The following is an 18,342-nucleotide window of genomic DNA, read 5'->3' as shown; positions in this document are numbered from 1 at the left end:
TGCCGGGTGACGCCATGTTGAGTCACCACACAAGGCGACCATGTGAATTCCAAAGGCTGTGCATTCGCAGCAGTGAAACACACACAGCATACCATTTTCAGCACTTAACAGCTCCCTTCGCATTGCGTCAACCTCGTATACCTTGGGTACAAGTCAAACTTGTTCCTTGTGTCCTTTCCTGTTGGTTGTGACCTTATGATGCAAGGCTGGATGTCACTGAGGGTCAAATTATTATTCAATATCTTGTGAAAGCACAATTTAACCCATTGTGTCCTGGACACATACACTGCATTCAGGATTTTCAGATTTGAGCTGTTTTATTAAATATGTGGGTATGTTAGAGTTGAATGAACACATTATAATGCAAGAGGAGGGTCTTGGCTTTTAAATGTAATTCATTTCATGTTTTTATGTGAATCTGAGGCTAAGGTATTTAGGATTTAATAGGCAGAGGGCACCGTTTCCCAAAAAAGGGCTTAGGACAAAATGGGTTAAAGGCCACTGCATCATGGCCCTGCCGTGGCCTAACGGTAGGGCACTAGGTTACTATGCAGGGGACTCAGGTTTGTTTCTGGCCTAGGTCATTAGCCAGTCCCTCTCCGTCTCTCTCTCCCCACTTGCTTCCTGTCCCTATGCCACTGTCCCCTATCATGAATAAAAAGCACAAAGTCCAAAAAAAAACATTTAAGAAAAGGTCATTGCATAATTTGCAATAGGGATGTTGAAAGGGGGGAAAGCCCCCCAAAACGTTCCTGTGCCTGGGTTGACATTAGTGGTGTCAACAATAATCAATTTGGCAATGCGGAGCAGGACAATTCAATAATCGATTCAGCAAGTGCCATAATCGATGCAGCATATTTGTTCACGTTTCAATTACTTCTGTGGATATTTCTGGGGAAACTAAGCCAACAAAGGCAAGAGACCACAGGCAACAGGGAAGGACAAAATGAGCTAGTTTGACTTTCACACCTTCTCTCCCTGGTGCACAACATTGCCTGAGTGGATAACTTCAATGCAGTTCTTTAATTTCATGTTGTGCTTGTGAAGAGAGATTCACACTCCATGTCAGCAATCATAAACTTCATCTACTGTACTGTACTGTAAGTAACACTGGCAGCTGGCCATTCAAAACAACTTGAAGGGGGATTTGACTGCTTGATATGAACGTTATGAAAGCAAGGCAGTGTTGTCTAAGCATTTACTCTGAACTTTTGGACATCAAGTTTATTGGACAACATATGATGATAATGGATGTGACACAACAGGTGCCATACAATCAAATGTAATAGGATGCTCTCTCACTCATGAACAGACCAGTGGGGGAAAAAACATGATTGACAGTTCTGAATGCTTGACACTTGACTCCTCTTTCAAGCTCAGTTTGGCTTCACGCTAAATTGGGTGTCACAGATTGGTTAAGTAAATTGGCATGCAGTTACATGTCTGAAAGAGTAGAGGGTGGAAATGCTGCCCTGCCACAAGTCTTCTGGAAGTAATTAGCCTACTAAAAGTAATTGCAGTGTGCATGGTACGTCATACCATATCATCATGACATACAGCAATTAGCAGAAGTGTAGGCTAGAGCCCCAACTTTGTTAAAATGATTGCCTTTTGACGAGAGGGGTTTTTCCATTTTTCTTTCTTTTCTTGATTTTTTTCTTTTTTGCATAGGCCTATGCATTTTACTGTTGACTGGAATTCAGCTGAACTTGAACATTTTACAAGGTCTAAGATTTTGAGAGGAAGTTAAAACTTGATATTACTTCTGGTGTATTTAATTACTTAAATTGCGACGGAATGATTTCCCGGACCGTTTTAGCTTTTACGCACTAACAATAGGCTTCATTCAGTCTAAAGCGTTCTTGGCAAATCTTATTGGGAGAACAGGTAGCGGTAGCTGATAAGTTTGTTAACTTCAAAAAGCAGCAAAATAATTCTCCCCCATGATTTTAACTGATTGAATTTCGCCAAAAGATAGGCTACTGTTGTGCGCTCTGCGCTGTGGTGGAACACAAACCCCACACCGACGGGAGTGGACGGGTGGAGATGGGATGGGAGGAATGCATGGAGGGAAGGCTCTTTAGCCTCAGCGCCTACATCAAACAAGCAGCCCAACATCCTCCCTCTGCATTCACGGGTAGCCTATCTGTTCTGCGCACAAGGCTGGACCTGCGGCTCTCACGCACAACTTTCTGATTCAAAGTGGATTACTTCTGGCAAAGTTTTACAGACACTTTGCGACTGGATTATTACTGGGACTCCTTTTCCACAATGGCAAGATATCCGTGTTAAGTGTGGATTAGACGGTGGCAAAGCAATTTATCATAAATGGTAAGTAGTTGAGTGATTAATTGAATATATGGTATTAAAACGGTCGTGCGTAGGCCTATTGATTAGGAAAGCAGTACCATCAGGTATCCAACTAATTAACATGTTTCCAAAAGTGTTATTACGCATGACAACTCATTCAAATGTAAAGGTGGCTACCGTCTTTTAATGATACAGCTGGAGTTGCGCTCTAAATCTGTGGCTGAGTTGGTCGTTGTCGAACATTTGTGGTTTTGAAATGCTGTAATTTTCTCACCGGAGTCTGAAATTTAAATTCTTAGCGGTGACACCAGGATGTACCACTATAATGATTTATTAGTCTCTACTGGTCAGTAGCTTCTACTACTATATGTGTCGCAGATATTAGACTTTCAGTACAAGTAATCAGTAAAACGAAAATGTTTAGACGCTAACTTTTAATTGAAACATTGGCTAAACTTTGGGAAATAGGTAGGTCTATTACGGCCTTATTAAAATGTGTAGCCTACAAGTAACGGAGGTGTATTTTTTTATCCTCAACAGATCTACATGAATTGATGGCACCCCAACTTGTGTCAGAGGATTAAAAGCAACCACGCCTACTCCATCACAATGCAGGCTCTAAGCTTGGGACCATCGTGCCTGCGGTGGAAACTCCTGGCTCTAGTGTTTGTTTTGGCTATGATAATGTCTACAGCGCGCGCCTGCCCGAGGTCCTGCGCGTGCTACGTTCCCACTGAGGTTCACTGCACTTTCAGATATCTTGCCGCAATACCACGGGATGTTCAGCCGGTTGTGGAACGAATTAACCTGGGGTAAGATACAGAGCATCCTCCTCGTCCTTTCCCTCTTCCTCGTTGACCAGATAAGGCACAGGCATAATTGAACGCAGATCTTAAGAGGGACACATTCTTGAGTTTATTTTTCTAACATGTTATTTAAACCAGGAATGACATATGTAAGTGTGTGTGTGTGTGTGTGTTTTGGAGTGTGTGTGTGTGTGTGTGTGTGTGTGTGTGTGTGTGTGTGTGTGTGTGTGTGTGTGTGTGTGTGTGTGTGTGTGTGTGTGTGTGTGTGTGTGTGTGTGTTTGAGCGTGTGTGTGTGTGTGTTGGAGTGTGTGTGTGTGTGTGAGAGAGAGAGAGAGAGAGAGAGAGAGAGAGAGAGACAGAGACAGAGACAGAGGGAGACAGAGAGAGACAGGGGGGGGGGAGGATGTTGACAAAAATTAACCTTCTCACCTGACCACGAAGCACTACTCTGACGTCATTAACATGGGATTTCTCTGTCTCCATAACACATTTTCACCTGTTTGATTTTAGCAGCTTTTTCCTCTCTTTGTTACAGATACAACAGTCTTACTGTACTGAGAGGAGATGACTTTACTGGCCTGGAAAGTCTGGAACTATTAATGCTTCACAGTAACACCATAAGTGATATTGAAGACAGAGCTTTCAGTGACCTGAAGTCTTTGCAAGTAGGTGGAATTCTTTAATACAGAGGCCACTGTATGATGGGCATATTTGTATGTTGTCATATCAGTGTAAATAGTTTAGTGTCTTATTTGTTTGAAAATGTCGATGTTATGATTGCATGTGAGCTATGTTTGGTTAATATATGTGTAAGGATGTGTGTGATGTCTCGTGTGTAATGTCTTCTGTCTTTATGTAACGTATGCTACTTGACGCCTTAATTTCCCCCTGGGATCAATAAATGATACTCTACTCCAGTGTTTCCCAACCTTTTTTTGTCCTGGGTACCCCCTAAGCCATTTTGTCATATGACATGTACCCCCTCGCCCTCACTCATGTTCTGTTCCTCTATCCCAATGTGACTACAGTCAATATATTTGTTATTATTACATTTTTCCGCGTACCATCTGAGGTGTGCTCGCGTACCCCCAGTGGTACACGTACCCCTGGTTGGGAAACACTGCTCTACTCTACTGTACTTTAGTGTTTAAATTTGATTTTGTATAATAGTGGGTTTTTTTTACATGTTTGGTTTTGTTCTGTCTTCACAGGTGCTCAAGATGAGCTACAACAAACTCAGAGAGATCAAGAAAGAGACATTCAGCGGCCTTCACGGTTTAATCCGCCTACACATCGACCACAACCAGATTGAGTTCCTCAACCCGGAGGCCTTTTACGGCCTGACCAACCTGCACCTGGTGCACCTGGAAGGCAACCTCCTGCAGCAGATCCATTCAGACACCTTCGTCACCCTCCGCCACAGCCAGGTGTTCAAGGTCTCCACGGTGAAGAGCATCTACCTGTCCGACAACGCCCTCACCAGCATCCCGGCCGACCTGTTTGCAGGCTGTTACCAGCTGGAGAACGTCTATCTCCATGGTAACCCTTGGTCATGTGACTGTCACATGGAATGGCTGGGCGAATGGGCTGAAAGGAACCCTGGTGAGTTCATTAAGTTATTGTTATTGTCCCATCTCATCCATGTCTGTCTAGTATTGTATTCATTTGTCAGAATTAAAATTAAACTGTAGGTAGTATACAAATTTAATGTACCAAATTGTGTTGTATTACTGAAATTAAATTTGAATGCAAAGACTTTCTTGATATCACTAAGTTATTCTCCTCCTTTTCTTCCCCTCCTCTCTTATGTCTCCCCAGGTGTTTTGAAATGCAAGCGTGACAAGAAGAACTCCCTCATGCCAGTATGCCCAGTGTGTGAATCTCCAGGGGCCCTTCGCAACAGCAGCCTGACTCAGCTTTCCAGAGAGGACTTCACCTGTGCCAAGTCCTGGATCCACCCTCATCTAAAGCAGCGGAACCTCACCCTGGATGAGGACAACTTCACCCCGGTCTCTGCCAAGGACTTCATAGCTCCAATCGGCTCACTGGAAATGAAAGTAACGGACGAGGTCCACAATGATGCAACTTTATCGTGTGTCGTTCAGAGGCCCTCTGGAATAGACAATCTTAACCTGACACAATCTCCAACCGAGGAGGACATTATTGTGCTGAGTGCAACGATAAGCACATCATTGGTGTGTAACATGGACTATGACCAGATTCAGCAGCTGTGGCGCGTGTTGGCCATGTACAGTGAGACGCCCATGAGGCTGGAAAGGGGAACGCTGCTCACCATGTCACCGCAGATGAGCTACAAATACAGGCAGGTCCAGGCCGAGGATGAGGAGATCTACACGGAGGTCGAGGCGGACCTTAAAGCCAGCCCAGCGTGGCTGCTCCAAGGGCAGATTAGCCTACAGCTGGATCGTACAACTACTACCTACTCCACACTTCACATTAAGTATTCTTCTACTGTCCAGTTGCGTGCGGAAAGAAAGAATACAAGGAGAGACAGATACAGCTGGACGATGATCAAACAAGACAACAGGACTAAAACAGAGCATGCGGTTATACTTGGCAGCACCACACACCTCAACTGCGAGATCACTGGAGAACCAAAACCTTCCGTGGAGTGGATCTTGGCAGACGGCAGCAAAGTCAGGGCACCGTACCACAGCGATGACAGACGGATTACAATCAGTGACACGGGAAAACTAACGCTGACATCGGTCGACCGAGCAGACGCTGGGATTTACCGATGTATCACCACAAACTACTTAGATGCCGACGTGCTGATCTTTCGGATTACAGTTTTGTCACCAGACGTGGAGGAGACAGAGGTGAATGGGGTGCAGCTTTCTAGGTTACTAGGCCAAAGCCTGCTGCTGGACTGCGGGTCTGCAGGAAGCCCCGAAGCCTCTATTCAGTGGATACTTCCTGACCACTCGGTCCTGGATAAATCAAGCGGTCACAGAGTAGTCTACAGTAACGGCAGTCTGGGGATACAGTCACTGACCGAGAGAGACAGAGGATTTTATCGATGTTTGTCTTCGAATTACCTGGGAGTAGATTTATTGACATCCCAAGTGAGTATCACTGATATGGGACAAAAACGAGTGAAAATCATAGATTCTGAATCCGAAGGCTCAGGCAATGAGATGGACTCAGATGTGGAGGAAACCGAGACGAGCTACAATGGACTGATAACTCCACACGTGGCCCAAAGAAATAACCAAGAATCCAGGACTATTACCTCAGACAGGCCATACCCTAGGTTTAGGCATCCACATAACAGAAGAGGTCAAAGGGTAAGGGGGAACAGTATAAGCAATAGGAGAACATGGGGAAATAGGCGAGTGTTTGACAAAGGATCACGTAAGGTGGATCCTCAAAAATTTGCAGAGTTCATGAAGAAAGCCCAAGCTGGACAACAGGCAACAAACAATGAGATAGTGAACACAAATCAACAAGGTGGAGGCTTCAAGTCAGACGCAGGGCTCTCGGGTGATGGGGATCTTGGTTCGGGAGAGAGTTTGGCAGAGGATCAAATGTTAGCAGTGCCAGGTGGTGTGGTGACACCCACACATATGCCAGAGACCAATGAATTGGACGATAGTGACAATGATAGTGATATAGATAATGATACGGATATTGATAGTGAGTTGACAACCACAGAAGCTTTTAACAACAACCATGGTGGCGTCATGACAACCATGGAATATTATGACAAATATGACAGGATTGTTGACTCAACAACAGATATGTCTGTTTATAATAAGATTGGTTCTTTCAGCACCACTGAAAAGTTAGATAACAGCTGGAGTGGCATCGTGACAACCACTGAACTTTCAGATGACTCTCAAGACATTGAAATTACAACCGCAGAGATGCCAGTTGTTTCTTTTACTAGTGCTCTCTCAGAGGATACAGAAAAAGTAACAATGGGGTCTTACTACACACCTGACGCTTCACCAATATTCTTCCCTGCTCTGGGTGTTACCACCAACAGTTATGACATGCAAAAAGATGAAACGACACCATTTTACAACAAGCAGTCATACTCAAGAGGATTTGCAGACAAAAATAAAGATTATAATTTCCAAACAAGACCTCAACATACATTTAAGCAACCAGTGACACTGAAGTTGACAGTGACCGAATCAAGCGATGAGATGCAGCTCATGTTTTCTGGCGAGTCATCGACTGAGGCAATGTCTGTCGTCACTGACCCAAATGTCACTCCAATGATGGATAGCCCAGCCCCTAGGTTAAAACCAGTTGTGCACACCTCAACTGACCCTGACAGCCAGACTACATTCACAGCTGTAACTACAACAGAACGGGAGAAAGATGAAATCACTTTTCACACCACTCAGAAGATCAAATCTCACCGCCTGCCAGCTGGCTCTACCATCATCTCTCGTCAGCAGATACAAATAATACCTCCCAACCGAAAACGGCCAGGTAGAAGGCGCAACTTTCCTAACAGGCGCAGAATAGTCAGACCAAACAAGATCACTGACATTCAGTCATATATAGATAAACTAAAGAAGCCATCAGTCACACAGAAGGGTGAAGCAACAGTGCCATATTCAGTGGAGTTAACCACTGACTGTGACTGTGATGACACAAAGAAAAACCAAACACCATCTCAGCATGGCAAGAAAACAGACAATGAGAGATATTCAGAGCAGAATTCCGATAGAACCACTCAAACATATACTTCCAGGCCTGCTACCACACACATAAGAACTGAAAGCTCATATGGTTACATGACATCAGCTGATGCTCCTGAGCCGGAGACGACACAAGACCCAAGGGCATATCGTTCAACAACCACTATAGCCACCACAACTAAAAAGTCATCCAAAGTAGTCCGTGGTAAAATACCCTGGCATAAACTTTTTGGAACCAAAGAGGGCCAGAGAGAACTCTTGAACAGATTGCGTAAACCCCCCAAGTCCACTGTCACAACAAGGAAAAAAGCAACTACAACCACAGTACCACCAACAACAGCCTCAACAACAATCCCAACAACCACCACTGAACCCGAGGTGGAAACTACTTTCCTGGCAACAGTGGAGTCCCTTGTCCCACCAGTTGCTCACTCACCCTCTATGTCTGAGAAAGACATTGAGACATCTGCATTTGGTTCGGAAGAGTCAGATCCTGAACTTTTTAACCAACCATCCACCACTGTGACTCAGCCTCCAACCACAAGGCAGACTACCACAACTGCTCCCACATATCACGCAAGACACTCTGTGGACACCGATTCCTCCTCAAGTACAAACCCTCTCGCTGTTCCACCAACAATAAAGCCAAGGAGAGAAGATGTCATTGAATCAAGCTCGTCTGGAGAATCTTTGGGGTCAGGAGTCATCCCGTCTCGAAGGTTTGGTGGCCAAAACAGGCGGTTTGGTTCTCGCAGGCGATTTAGAGGTCGAAGGCCTATCAAAAAAGTCCCAACAAAAGCTCCACCCACCACCACCACAACTACCACCACCACCATGGCAACAACAGAAGAGCCAACTACAACAACTGAAATGCCAACTGAAGAACCAACTACGACAACTGAAATGCCAACAGAAGAACCAACTACGACAACTGAAATGCCAACAGAAGAACCAACTACGACAACTGAAATGCCAACAGAAGAACCAACCACGACAACTGAAATGCCTGAAACCTCAACCCTTATGGAGACCACCACGTTAGCACCAAAGACTTTATCAAGAACTCGTTCAGGGAGTAGTTCACGTCCGTTATACACACGCATTTGGGAGACAGAACTGTCCACCGTGTCCTCATCGTCAGAGTCAAGAGACTTAGATGACGTAGACTGGAGAATCCCATCATATTACTCTACCAGTCGACCAAAAGAGTATCCCACGCCAAGGCCTACAACAGCTTACCGTCCACGAAGCACTCCATCATCAAGGCTGTATGGAACACCACGTTCACGAGTACACACCAGCAGAGAGGGCCACAGAGACAGAGCCAATAGCCATTACAGAGTGCATCCAGACAGGTATGACTACTACCCAACACAGAGACCTACAGTGAGGCCTGTCAAGCCAACCATGTCTGTTGTTTCAGGTGATACTGATAGGGAAAGAACATCAACCCTGGACACAACAACAGGTGTTACCACAGAACAGTACTACACAAGCAGGCCCTCTGTCTATGACTATGACAAACACGCGACTGATAGTGACTATTATTACGCTAAAGAGCATGACACTACAACCTCCATTACCACTCGCACGGAGCCGTCCACAGAGGATATGCCAGCCAAGCCGAGGATTATGGGGGGAAACGCTGCCAGCTTCACTGTGATGTCCAACTCGGATGCACTGCTGGCCTGCGAGGCTGAAGGAAACCCTCCGCCCTCCATCAGCTGGAGGAGGTTCTCAGTAAGCACAGGTAACTGAACATTAAATCTAATATACCCAATTATAATAATGATATTGTTTGTTGTTTTTGCTTACATCATGATGTATTCTAAATAGCACAGGTACATCTTCATATGACAAATTTGATTTAATTAATGTGTTACAGCAGTCTATATAGAAATAAACAAAGGTGTTGTTAATCTTATCCAGATCTAAAGTATACGATGCAACATGCATCATAAAATTGTGACACATTTACCCAAACAATGTGCTATTGTATATTCAGAAGTACACATATTAATATTAATGATGTCTATTTCATAGTGTTCAACTTTGTGTTTAAAAAGTCACCATGCAGAGTTTATATGTGCTATAAATCAGACAGGCATTGTGTTCATTTATATGCATGACTAAAACTGTTTTGTCTCTTTGTCTTTTCTTTTATATTTATTTAGCAGAATGGGTACTGCTTGGTATGTTATATCATGCCTTTTTACAGCATACAGCAGAGTAGCTGTGCATGTAAAAAGATGAGAAAAATACCTCTTTCGGTGAATTATTTAGAATTAATGTATTCCATCACCTGCACTCGACGTCATTTTAAAATAACCTGTCCTGTTTTCAAGGGAGCACATTGACCATCAGAGGGAAGATGGGCAAATTCGAGGTTCTCCAGAATGGCACTCTGTACATCCAGGATGCGAACATCAAGGACCGTGGCCAGTACCTGTGTCTAGCCGAGAACGACTACGGCACGGACAAGCTCATCGTCACACTCTCCGTGGTGGCGTACCCATCACGCATCCTGGAGCCCAAGGTCCGTGACGTCAAGGTGCAGTCTGGCAGTAAAGTGGAGATGAACTGCAAAACCGAGGGTCGCCCGACGCCCCTGGTGTCATGGATCCTGGCCAATCGGACACAGGTGAGAGGCCAGAACGGGGATAGCGGCAAAGTCTGGGTCACACCAGAGGGGACATTGGTCATCAGGCAAGTGACCGTCTATGACCGCGGTCACTACAAATGCATCGCCAGCAATGCGGCAGGGGCTGACACTGCCACAGTCCGTCTGCAGGTGATCGCTGCTCCACCGGACATTGTGGAGGAGAAACGTGAGCAGCTGAGTGCTCGTGCTGGGGATGAACTCTGGCTGCCGTGCACCGCCAAGGGCAGCCCTCAGCCCACTGTGCACTGGGTCCTCTCTGACGGCACTGACGTTTACCCACAGCGCTATGTCGATGAGAAGACCTCAGTGTTCGCCAACGGCACTCTCCACCTCAAAGATGTGACGAGTGACGACAGCGGGCTGTTTGAGTGCATCGCCACGAGCCCCACAGGGTCGGAGAGGCGCGTGGTCACCTTGACGGTGGAGAAATCCGAGAGCCCGCCGCAGATCGTCGAGGTGTCGCAGCGGAGGACGGAGCTGGAGTTTGGGGACCGCCTGCAGCTGAACTGCTTGGCCGTGGGTGACCCCAAGCCAAAGGTCGTCTGGAGGCTCCCCTCCAAAGCCGTTGTGGACCAGTGGCACAGGTAATAGACTCAGACTGCACCAGCAGTAGCGGTTCTTCCCATCTAGGTTCCCAAGTAAAATATACGTAGATACATAGGGGTCTTTTGAATTATTTTTGCAAGTATTTACCATGACGGGGCTGGCTGTTGGGTAGAGAGTACATTTGGTGGGGCCTTAGACCAGTGTTTCTCAACCTTTTTTTAGGCGAGGCACCCTTTCAATTCATGAAAAATTTCAAGGCACCCCAAACCAACAAGCCGTAACATGGCATCGCTTCCGATACCACACAAGCTTAGAAAAGTAACACATTTGGAGACGTCACACGACCTACGTTCGAAGTTACAGCTGACTGGGGCGACCTATATTTACTTTATTGTACGTAAATGGCAGATGAAAGATTCCACTAACTAGCATTAACTATCAATTTAGACAAATATGTATTATATTACATAACTTATTTATCAACCACGTTTCCCCAGCACCCCTGTTGAGAAACACTGCCTTGAGCCCGATTCGGACAGGACTTTTATTACCTATGGACCCCCGGTTATTCGGAATAACTATGGAGAATGTCTGAGTTTTTAGTCCTGTGCGAATGTGCCATGTCCGCGATTTGAGAGGTAATAATTCCGCCGCGAATTACCTACTGTAATTCGGCGAAACACAGACGTCCTGGGGTAATTTCACATAGTCGCGCCGTCTGCATCCCCCTTGTAATGTCTGTGAATTGAGTAAATAACAGACGTTTATTTATCCCGTCCGAAAAATCACAGGGGTTCGGGGGTAATTGCGAATTACCAGGGGTCCATAGGTAATATTTATCCCGTCCGAATCGGGCTTTAGACAATTGCCCAGTCTATCTATTGGTAAAAACCTGCTCTGTGCATGAGTATCACTGTTCATTGCTGTCAAACTGCACAGTGGGACTGTACCTTGTGTATGAATGATGACTGTTATATGAGATGTTGCAAAATCACCTCATTGCTCAGAGCTCTGTGCACGGGTCAGGCCCGTGAGCGAGCTGATCATAAATTTATCAAAAACATAATCACATACACATGCTTCCTTGAATACAGTGATACAAAACATTGATATGCTTGCATGCATACATGCATACAGTTTAGTCTACCCTCAGCTCTAATAAACAATGTTAGGGATTTGGAATCCATGGTGATTTTGACTTTATAGCCCATTACTTAACGCACCGTCTGCGTATATTGCAACATTTTGAGTTTGCATAAGTTACTAGATTCATGTTCTCGTGAGGTTTGGCTTACTGCAGTCCCTTTATTCAATTTAACTACATTTGGTCCCAGGCATTAGCAACAGTTTTATTCCTTCCAAAATATGCAAGGTAATGAGAGCCTGGTTTGCCCCCCAAAACTTCTGATTTTATTTAAATGGCGTATATCCTGCAACATGCCAAGGCCTGAAGTCAAATTCACTGCCGCATAATTTTGTATGGTCTCTTTATCCATCTTTAACCCATTAACCATGGTGGTGAGTTTTGAGAAAAGAAAGAGACATACAGTATAGCCAAGTATACCATGTTTGTAGGGACATAACATAGGCCTGGGACACAACACGTTGATCTTGTTTGTATTGTCTTGGATTTCTTAACCAAAAGATCCTGAGGTTGTTGCAACAAACATGGTGTATGGTCCCTCTGATGTTCTTGAGTTGACATAGTTTAGTAAATATTTCTCCTACATGTAGAGCAAATCAGCCAAAACAGGAGGTACATCTAATTGCCCTCAAGATACAGACAACAATGGATTTTTAAGAGAGAGTGAAACGGGACAGTGGAACAGTTTTTTTTTCAGGACATTGCACATTAATGAACTTACATGTAAATGTGCCAGACTGTAGCCCAAAGCCTGATTTCCATCTGGTGTCCAAAATAGGCAGAGTAGATGTTTACAAGCCCTGAACAGTATTGTATTCTTGGTGTATAACACAAAAGCATCCCAGTCTACAAAACAGTATTACCAGTTTAGTTTAGTTTAGTTAGATGAACACATTTAAAGTAATGATATTAGATAAACATATTGTGAAAGGCACTATTGTATTCCAAGTGCACTATTTTAATCCATTTGGCCAAAACATAATAAAAGACTAAAAAAAAGTTACGGTGAGTCAGTCGATACAATACAGCCCTTGTGGTTCAGGTCTGTGATGAATACCATACAATCCAATCTGTTTAATGTGGAACCAATGCGAGGTTCCGAACAGAAGCTTTTCAAAGCTTCCCATGATGAAAACTCATTATGATTGGACATTTGTTGACTCAACCACTGCTGACTCTGCACAATGTGAAAATGAAAACAGACCATTTGCCCAATCCAGGAGAGACTCTTGAAACATTTTCCACGAGACCCAGCAATACTGTGGGCCTAAGTAGTCCATACTGAGACCTGACGTCTATATCGAGTATACCTCGTAGAGCCACCCAAGCAGCCAAGCAGCTGTTTTATTAACCAAAAACATGCAGTGAATGAATTCGATTGAAGTAGCTCATCAGGAATTAATTCATTTATTTAAGCAATGTCACTTAAAGGGACACTGTGTGAGATTTTTAGTTGTTTATTTCCAGAATTCATGCTGCCCATTCACTAATGTTACCTTTTTCATGAATACTTAACACCACCATCAAATTATTCATTATGACTGGAAAAATTGCACTTTTCATACATGAAAAGGGGGATCTTCTCCATGGTCTCCATGGACTCTACTTGGACCATACTAGAAAATATTTGTTTATTACTTAGTAAACTTTCATGTAAAGATCAAATTTGGCAATAGGAAGCCCAGTTTCAATGAGCAGCATAGTTGCAGTACCTTTTTTGATCATTTCCTGCACAGTGTCCCTTTAAGGAAGACTCTTTCTCTCTCTCTCTCTCTCTCTCTCTCTCTCTCTCTCTCTCTCTCTCTCTCTCTCTCTCTCTCTCTCTCTCTCTCTCTCTCTCTCTCTCTCTCTCTCTCTCTGCGCATGTCCACACGTGTGTGTGTGTGTGTGTGTGTGTGTGTGTGTGTGTGTGTGTGTGTGTGTGTGTGTGTGTGTGTGTGTGTGTGTGTGTGTGTGTGTGTGTGTCTGTACATTGATGGGAGAGGGTCAAATATGTTTTAAGGTACTAACAATGGTATTACTTGGAACACATCTCTTCGCTGTGCAACACCTGTTGGTTAAAGCAGTGGTTTTCAAAGTGGGGGCCGGGGACCCCTGGTGGGCCACGAGAGGGTGCTAGGAGGGCCCCGGAAAGTTGGTACTAGGGAATAATAAAATTAATTATTGAAGAAAATTAAAAACTAATGTACACCAAAATAAACCATACATTCACTATGGTTGTGAAAAGGGGTTCACAGGAAAAGTAGTGCGGCACCACTCATGTAAAAGGGGCCTTGGGTGAAATGTACGGGGGGCTTTGGCATGGTTGAGTTTGGGAGCCCCTGGGGTTAAAGTCACTCTGAGTGTTTGCAAGGCCCTTTACAAAGTTCACCAATCCTATCCAAGATCCAATCCTAATTCTATTATTTCTTAATCTTCTTACAGGATGGGCAGCCGCCTGCAGGTTCTTGACAACGGCACCCTGATCATCGACTCGGTGAGCGAGAAGGACGGGGGCGACTACCTTTGCGTGGCCCGCAGTGACATTGGTGACGACCTGCAGCTCCTGAAGGTCTCTGTGTCCATGAAGCCCGCCAAGATCGAGACCAAGGTCCATGGCAAGAAACAGGTGCCATACGGGAAAGACCTCCGGGTGGACTGCAAGGCCTCTGGCGCGCCCATGCCAGAGATCTCCTGGGGCCTCCCCGACGGCACTGTGGTGAACAGTGCCATGCAAGCGGATGGAGCCAGGAGGGGGCGCACCAGGCGTTACGTCCTGTTCGACAACGGGACACTGTACCTGAACCAGGTCGGCATGGCGGAGGAAGGGGACTACACCTGTTACGCGGAGAACACCATAGGCAAGGACGAAATGCATGTGCACATCACCGTGGTTACAGCGGCGCCTCGGATCCGCATTCCCAGCCACACCTACGCCAGGGTGGCGCCAGGCGGGAACATCCGCTTCGACTGCGAGGCTATCGGAGAACCCAAACCAAAGATTCTGTGGATGCTCCCCTCAAACGACATGATTGCTGCTTCCAATGAACGCTATTTGATGCACGTCAACGGTTCTCTTGACATCCGTGACGTAAAGCAAGTGGATGCAGGAGAATACGTCTGCATGGCAAGGAACTCAGCGGGCGAGGATAGTAAAGTCTATAGACTGGATATTAATGGGAACCCGCCTGTCATAAACGGACACCATCAAAACAGGACTGTCATTAAGGAAACGGCAGCAAAGTACTCGAGAAAGTTTGTCGATTGCGTAGCTGTGGGAGACCCGCCACCAAAGATCACATGGATTATGCCGGATAACATTTTCCTCCACGCACCGTACTACGGCAGCAGAATCAACATCCACCGCAACGGCACGTTGGAAATCCGTAACGTCCGGCCGTCGGACTCGGCCGAGTTCATATGCATGGCGCGCAACGACGGCGGAGAGGCTGTCATGGTGGTACAGCTGGAGGTCACCACCATGATGCGAAGGCCCATCTTCAAGAACCCGTTCAACGAGCGGGTGCTGACGCAAATGGGCAAGACCACGGTGCTGAACTGCTCCGCCGATGGCCACCCGCGTCCAGACATCACCTGGACGATCCCCAACGGCACGCGGCTGACGGCGGAGGCCGAGCGGGGCGCCCAGCACCACCTGAGCAGCGACGGCACCTTCATCATCTACAACCCGAGCAAGGCCGACACCGGGAAGTACCGCTGCGCCGCCAAGAACACCGTGGGTTACATCGAGAAGCTGATTATCCTGGAGGTGGGCCAGAAGCCGTACATCCTGACGCGGCCTCGCGGGATCATACGCAGCATGGCCGGCGACTCGCTCTACCTGCACTGCCTGGCCGACGGCAGCCCGCGGCCCAGCATCTTCTGGACGCTTCCTGGAGGCCACGTGCTGTCTTACCCGCAGTCCACCGGCCGATATCGGCTGATGGAGAACGGCACCTTGGTGGTCCAGGACACGGTGCTCCACGATCGCGGGAATTACTTTTGCAGAGCGAAGAATTCGGCCGGCGAGGCCCTGCTCACCGTCCCTGTTGTCATAGTCGCGTATCCGCCCAGAATCACGACGGGCCCTCCTCAGACCATTAGGGCTGTGACAGGGGTTCCTCTGAAGCTCCACTGCGTTGCGACCGGACTCCCCAACCCGGAGATCGTGTGGGAGCTGCCCGACAGGTCGGTGCTTTCGACGGCGGCGCAGGGCCGGGCGTCGGGCAGTGAGCTCCTCCACCCGCAGGGAACCCTCGTCATTCAGAAGCCCACCAATGCAGACTCTGGCGCCTACAAATGTTTCGCCAAAAATCACCTTGGCACGGACACGCGGGTCACTTACGTCAGAGTTATTTGAAATGAAACGAGCTCGCAGTAGAGAGAGGGGAGTGAGTATGGTGGTATTAATGACATTTGACTTCACAACTCTCTGCGCTCAATATGGTTTGCATCAACATTTATCTGCAAGAAAGAAGTGTTTCCAATCACAACTGGAAAATTGTTGACTTGTTTCAAGCCGTGGCCCCATGTTCTGTAACAGGGAGTCCAGGCAGTCCAGGCAGTCCATATCTGGGGACGTTGAAGCCAAGAACTGATGGGTTGCCCTGTTGTTCAGTGTGTTGCGGATTATTGGCTCCTTGGCAGGGCTAGGCAGTATCTGTGAGGTGCTGTTTTCATTGCAATGAATCAGAGTTCTGGAAACACAATAGAGGCCTCTGGTTCTGTGGGAGGACAATATGTGAGTCAGCTGCACAGCAACACACACACATGCACTCACACACACACACACACACACACACACACACACACACACACACACACACACACACACACACACACACACTCACATGCACACACACACAAACACACACACTCACACACAAGGGGGTTGAGTTGAGCTTGGCTATGAATAAGGATACTATCCCAGCCTCGATGGAGGGTGAGAGCTCTCCCCTGGGAGTTCTATTCCCAGGCGTTGTGCCAAGTTTGCAGCTCTCAAACAGTAGTAAAGTGATGAACTCACCACCACAGACCGAAGCTAGGGCCGGAGAATGGGGAAAGCAGCCTCAAAAGAATTACCTTTGATTTCTTGGCATACATACAGTTTCCACTTCTTAATCTAATTGGCCCCTGTTTACATAACTTTGCAGACAGCGTACATATTTTTGCAGTTTTAACACTGGATATATTTTTTTCTACCAAGATACCCTGCTTTTTTTTAACCAGCACATAGGAAATGGTATGTAAATTGATAAAGTGTATTTGAAATTATGCCGTTCTGGGTATGAGGTTATAAAGGTATGTATATAGGATTGTACTGCTTTCGTGTAAATGTGCAAGGTCAAATTACAGTCTTACATTTGTATTATCCCTTCCTCAGAATACATGAACTTTTTTACTTTGTAAGTAATAATATGCCATGCCAATATTTCACCGTCTCGTAACAATAAATATTGTTTGAGGATAACTTAACAGAGGAATCTTGTGGTGTCCCAGTGAAACCAAAATATGGGGAATGATCCTTCTGTTTTGCATTTCATGATATTTATTCACCTCCAGGTACAAAGTCCTTTTTCCCTCGATTTTCTCGATTTTTTCCAACACTGGTTTACTGAAGGATAGAATTTTCAGGAAAGAATTTCAACCAAGGGCTTTGTATCACAATCTGTGCAACCTTTTTATAAGATCTGCATGATACGTAAGCCAATACTGTAGGCAACACTTCAGAAAGTTATTCAGAAAGTCCAGTCCAGGAGATGTGGCTGCTCAGAGGTGATACAAGGGTTTAGGTGGATCATAATGGCAGAATGTTCTGCCAAAGAAAGAAGCAAACATGTGATTATCTGGACCTCAAGCAGCATGAGAGATTTACTTTACTAGTTTGTTTTGGAGTTTGTGTCGCCAGTGGTTAAGCCGTACATCTGGTTTGGGGTGGCATGAGGTGGGTTTGGATGAGTGACCAATGGAGAGTAAATGCTGCTCACATTTCCAAATTCTAAAAAAAAAACAGAGAAGGAATGTCTCACTTCTTAGAAGAAATTCTGTGCATAAGTCTTTAACCACTGCATTGTTGGACCATCCTCTCAGGTGTTGTTAGGTGAAAAAAAGATTCTGCCCCTTTAATCTGTTGTCATGCTTTCCCTAGCTTCAGAGGCTGAATCAGAGTCAAACTCAAAGCCTTTTATTGCAGACAGTATCGTCAGAGCAAATCATAC

General features: G+C 45.8%; 1 protein-coding gene across 1 annotated transcript; it reads left to right on the top strand.

The window, feature by feature from the left end:
* Positions 1-2,046: 2,046 nt before the first annotated feature.
* On the top strand, positions 2,047-17,599 carry LOC134454605 (immunoglobulin superfamily member 10-like). The gene is made up of 7 exons (XM_063205677.1): positions 2,047-2,331; positions 2,851-3,122; positions 3,653-3,782; positions 4,329-4,719; positions 4,936-9,543; positions 10,139-11,039; positions 14,570-17,599. Exons 2-7 carry the CDS (start codon positions 2,920-2,922, stop codon positions 16,482-16,484), a joined length of 8,148 nt encoding a protein of 2,715 aa, XP_063061747.1. The 5' UTR covers positions 2,047-2,331; positions 2,851-2,919; the 3' UTR covers positions 16,485-17,599.
* Positions 17,600-18,342: the final 743 nt, after the last annotated feature.

This window comes from Engraulis encrasicolus, chromosome 8 (genome assembly GCF_034702125.1).
Source record: "Engraulis encrasicolus isolate BLACKSEA-1 chromosome 8, IST_EnEncr_1.0, whole genome shotgun sequence".
NCBI classification, from domain to species: domain Eukaryota; kingdom Metazoa; phylum Chordata; class Actinopteri; order Clupeiformes; family Engraulidae; genus Engraulis; species Engraulis encrasicolus.
This window is presented reverse-complemented; position numbering and strand designations above follow the sequence as displayed.

Coding starts and splice junctions, on each gene's coding strand:
- LOC134454605 (XM_063205677.1), top strand. CDS start 2,920: ATGCAGGCTCTAAGCTTGGGACCATCGTGCCTGCGGTGGAAACTCCTG. Junction 4,720..4,935: donor ATGGGCTGAAAGGAACCCTG/GTGAGTTCATTA, acceptor ATGTCTCCCCAG/GTGTTTTGAAATGCAAGCGT. Junction 9,544..10,138: donor GAGGTTCTCAGTAAGCACAG/GTAACTGAACAT, acceptor CCTGTTTTCAAG/GGAGCACATTGACCATCAGA.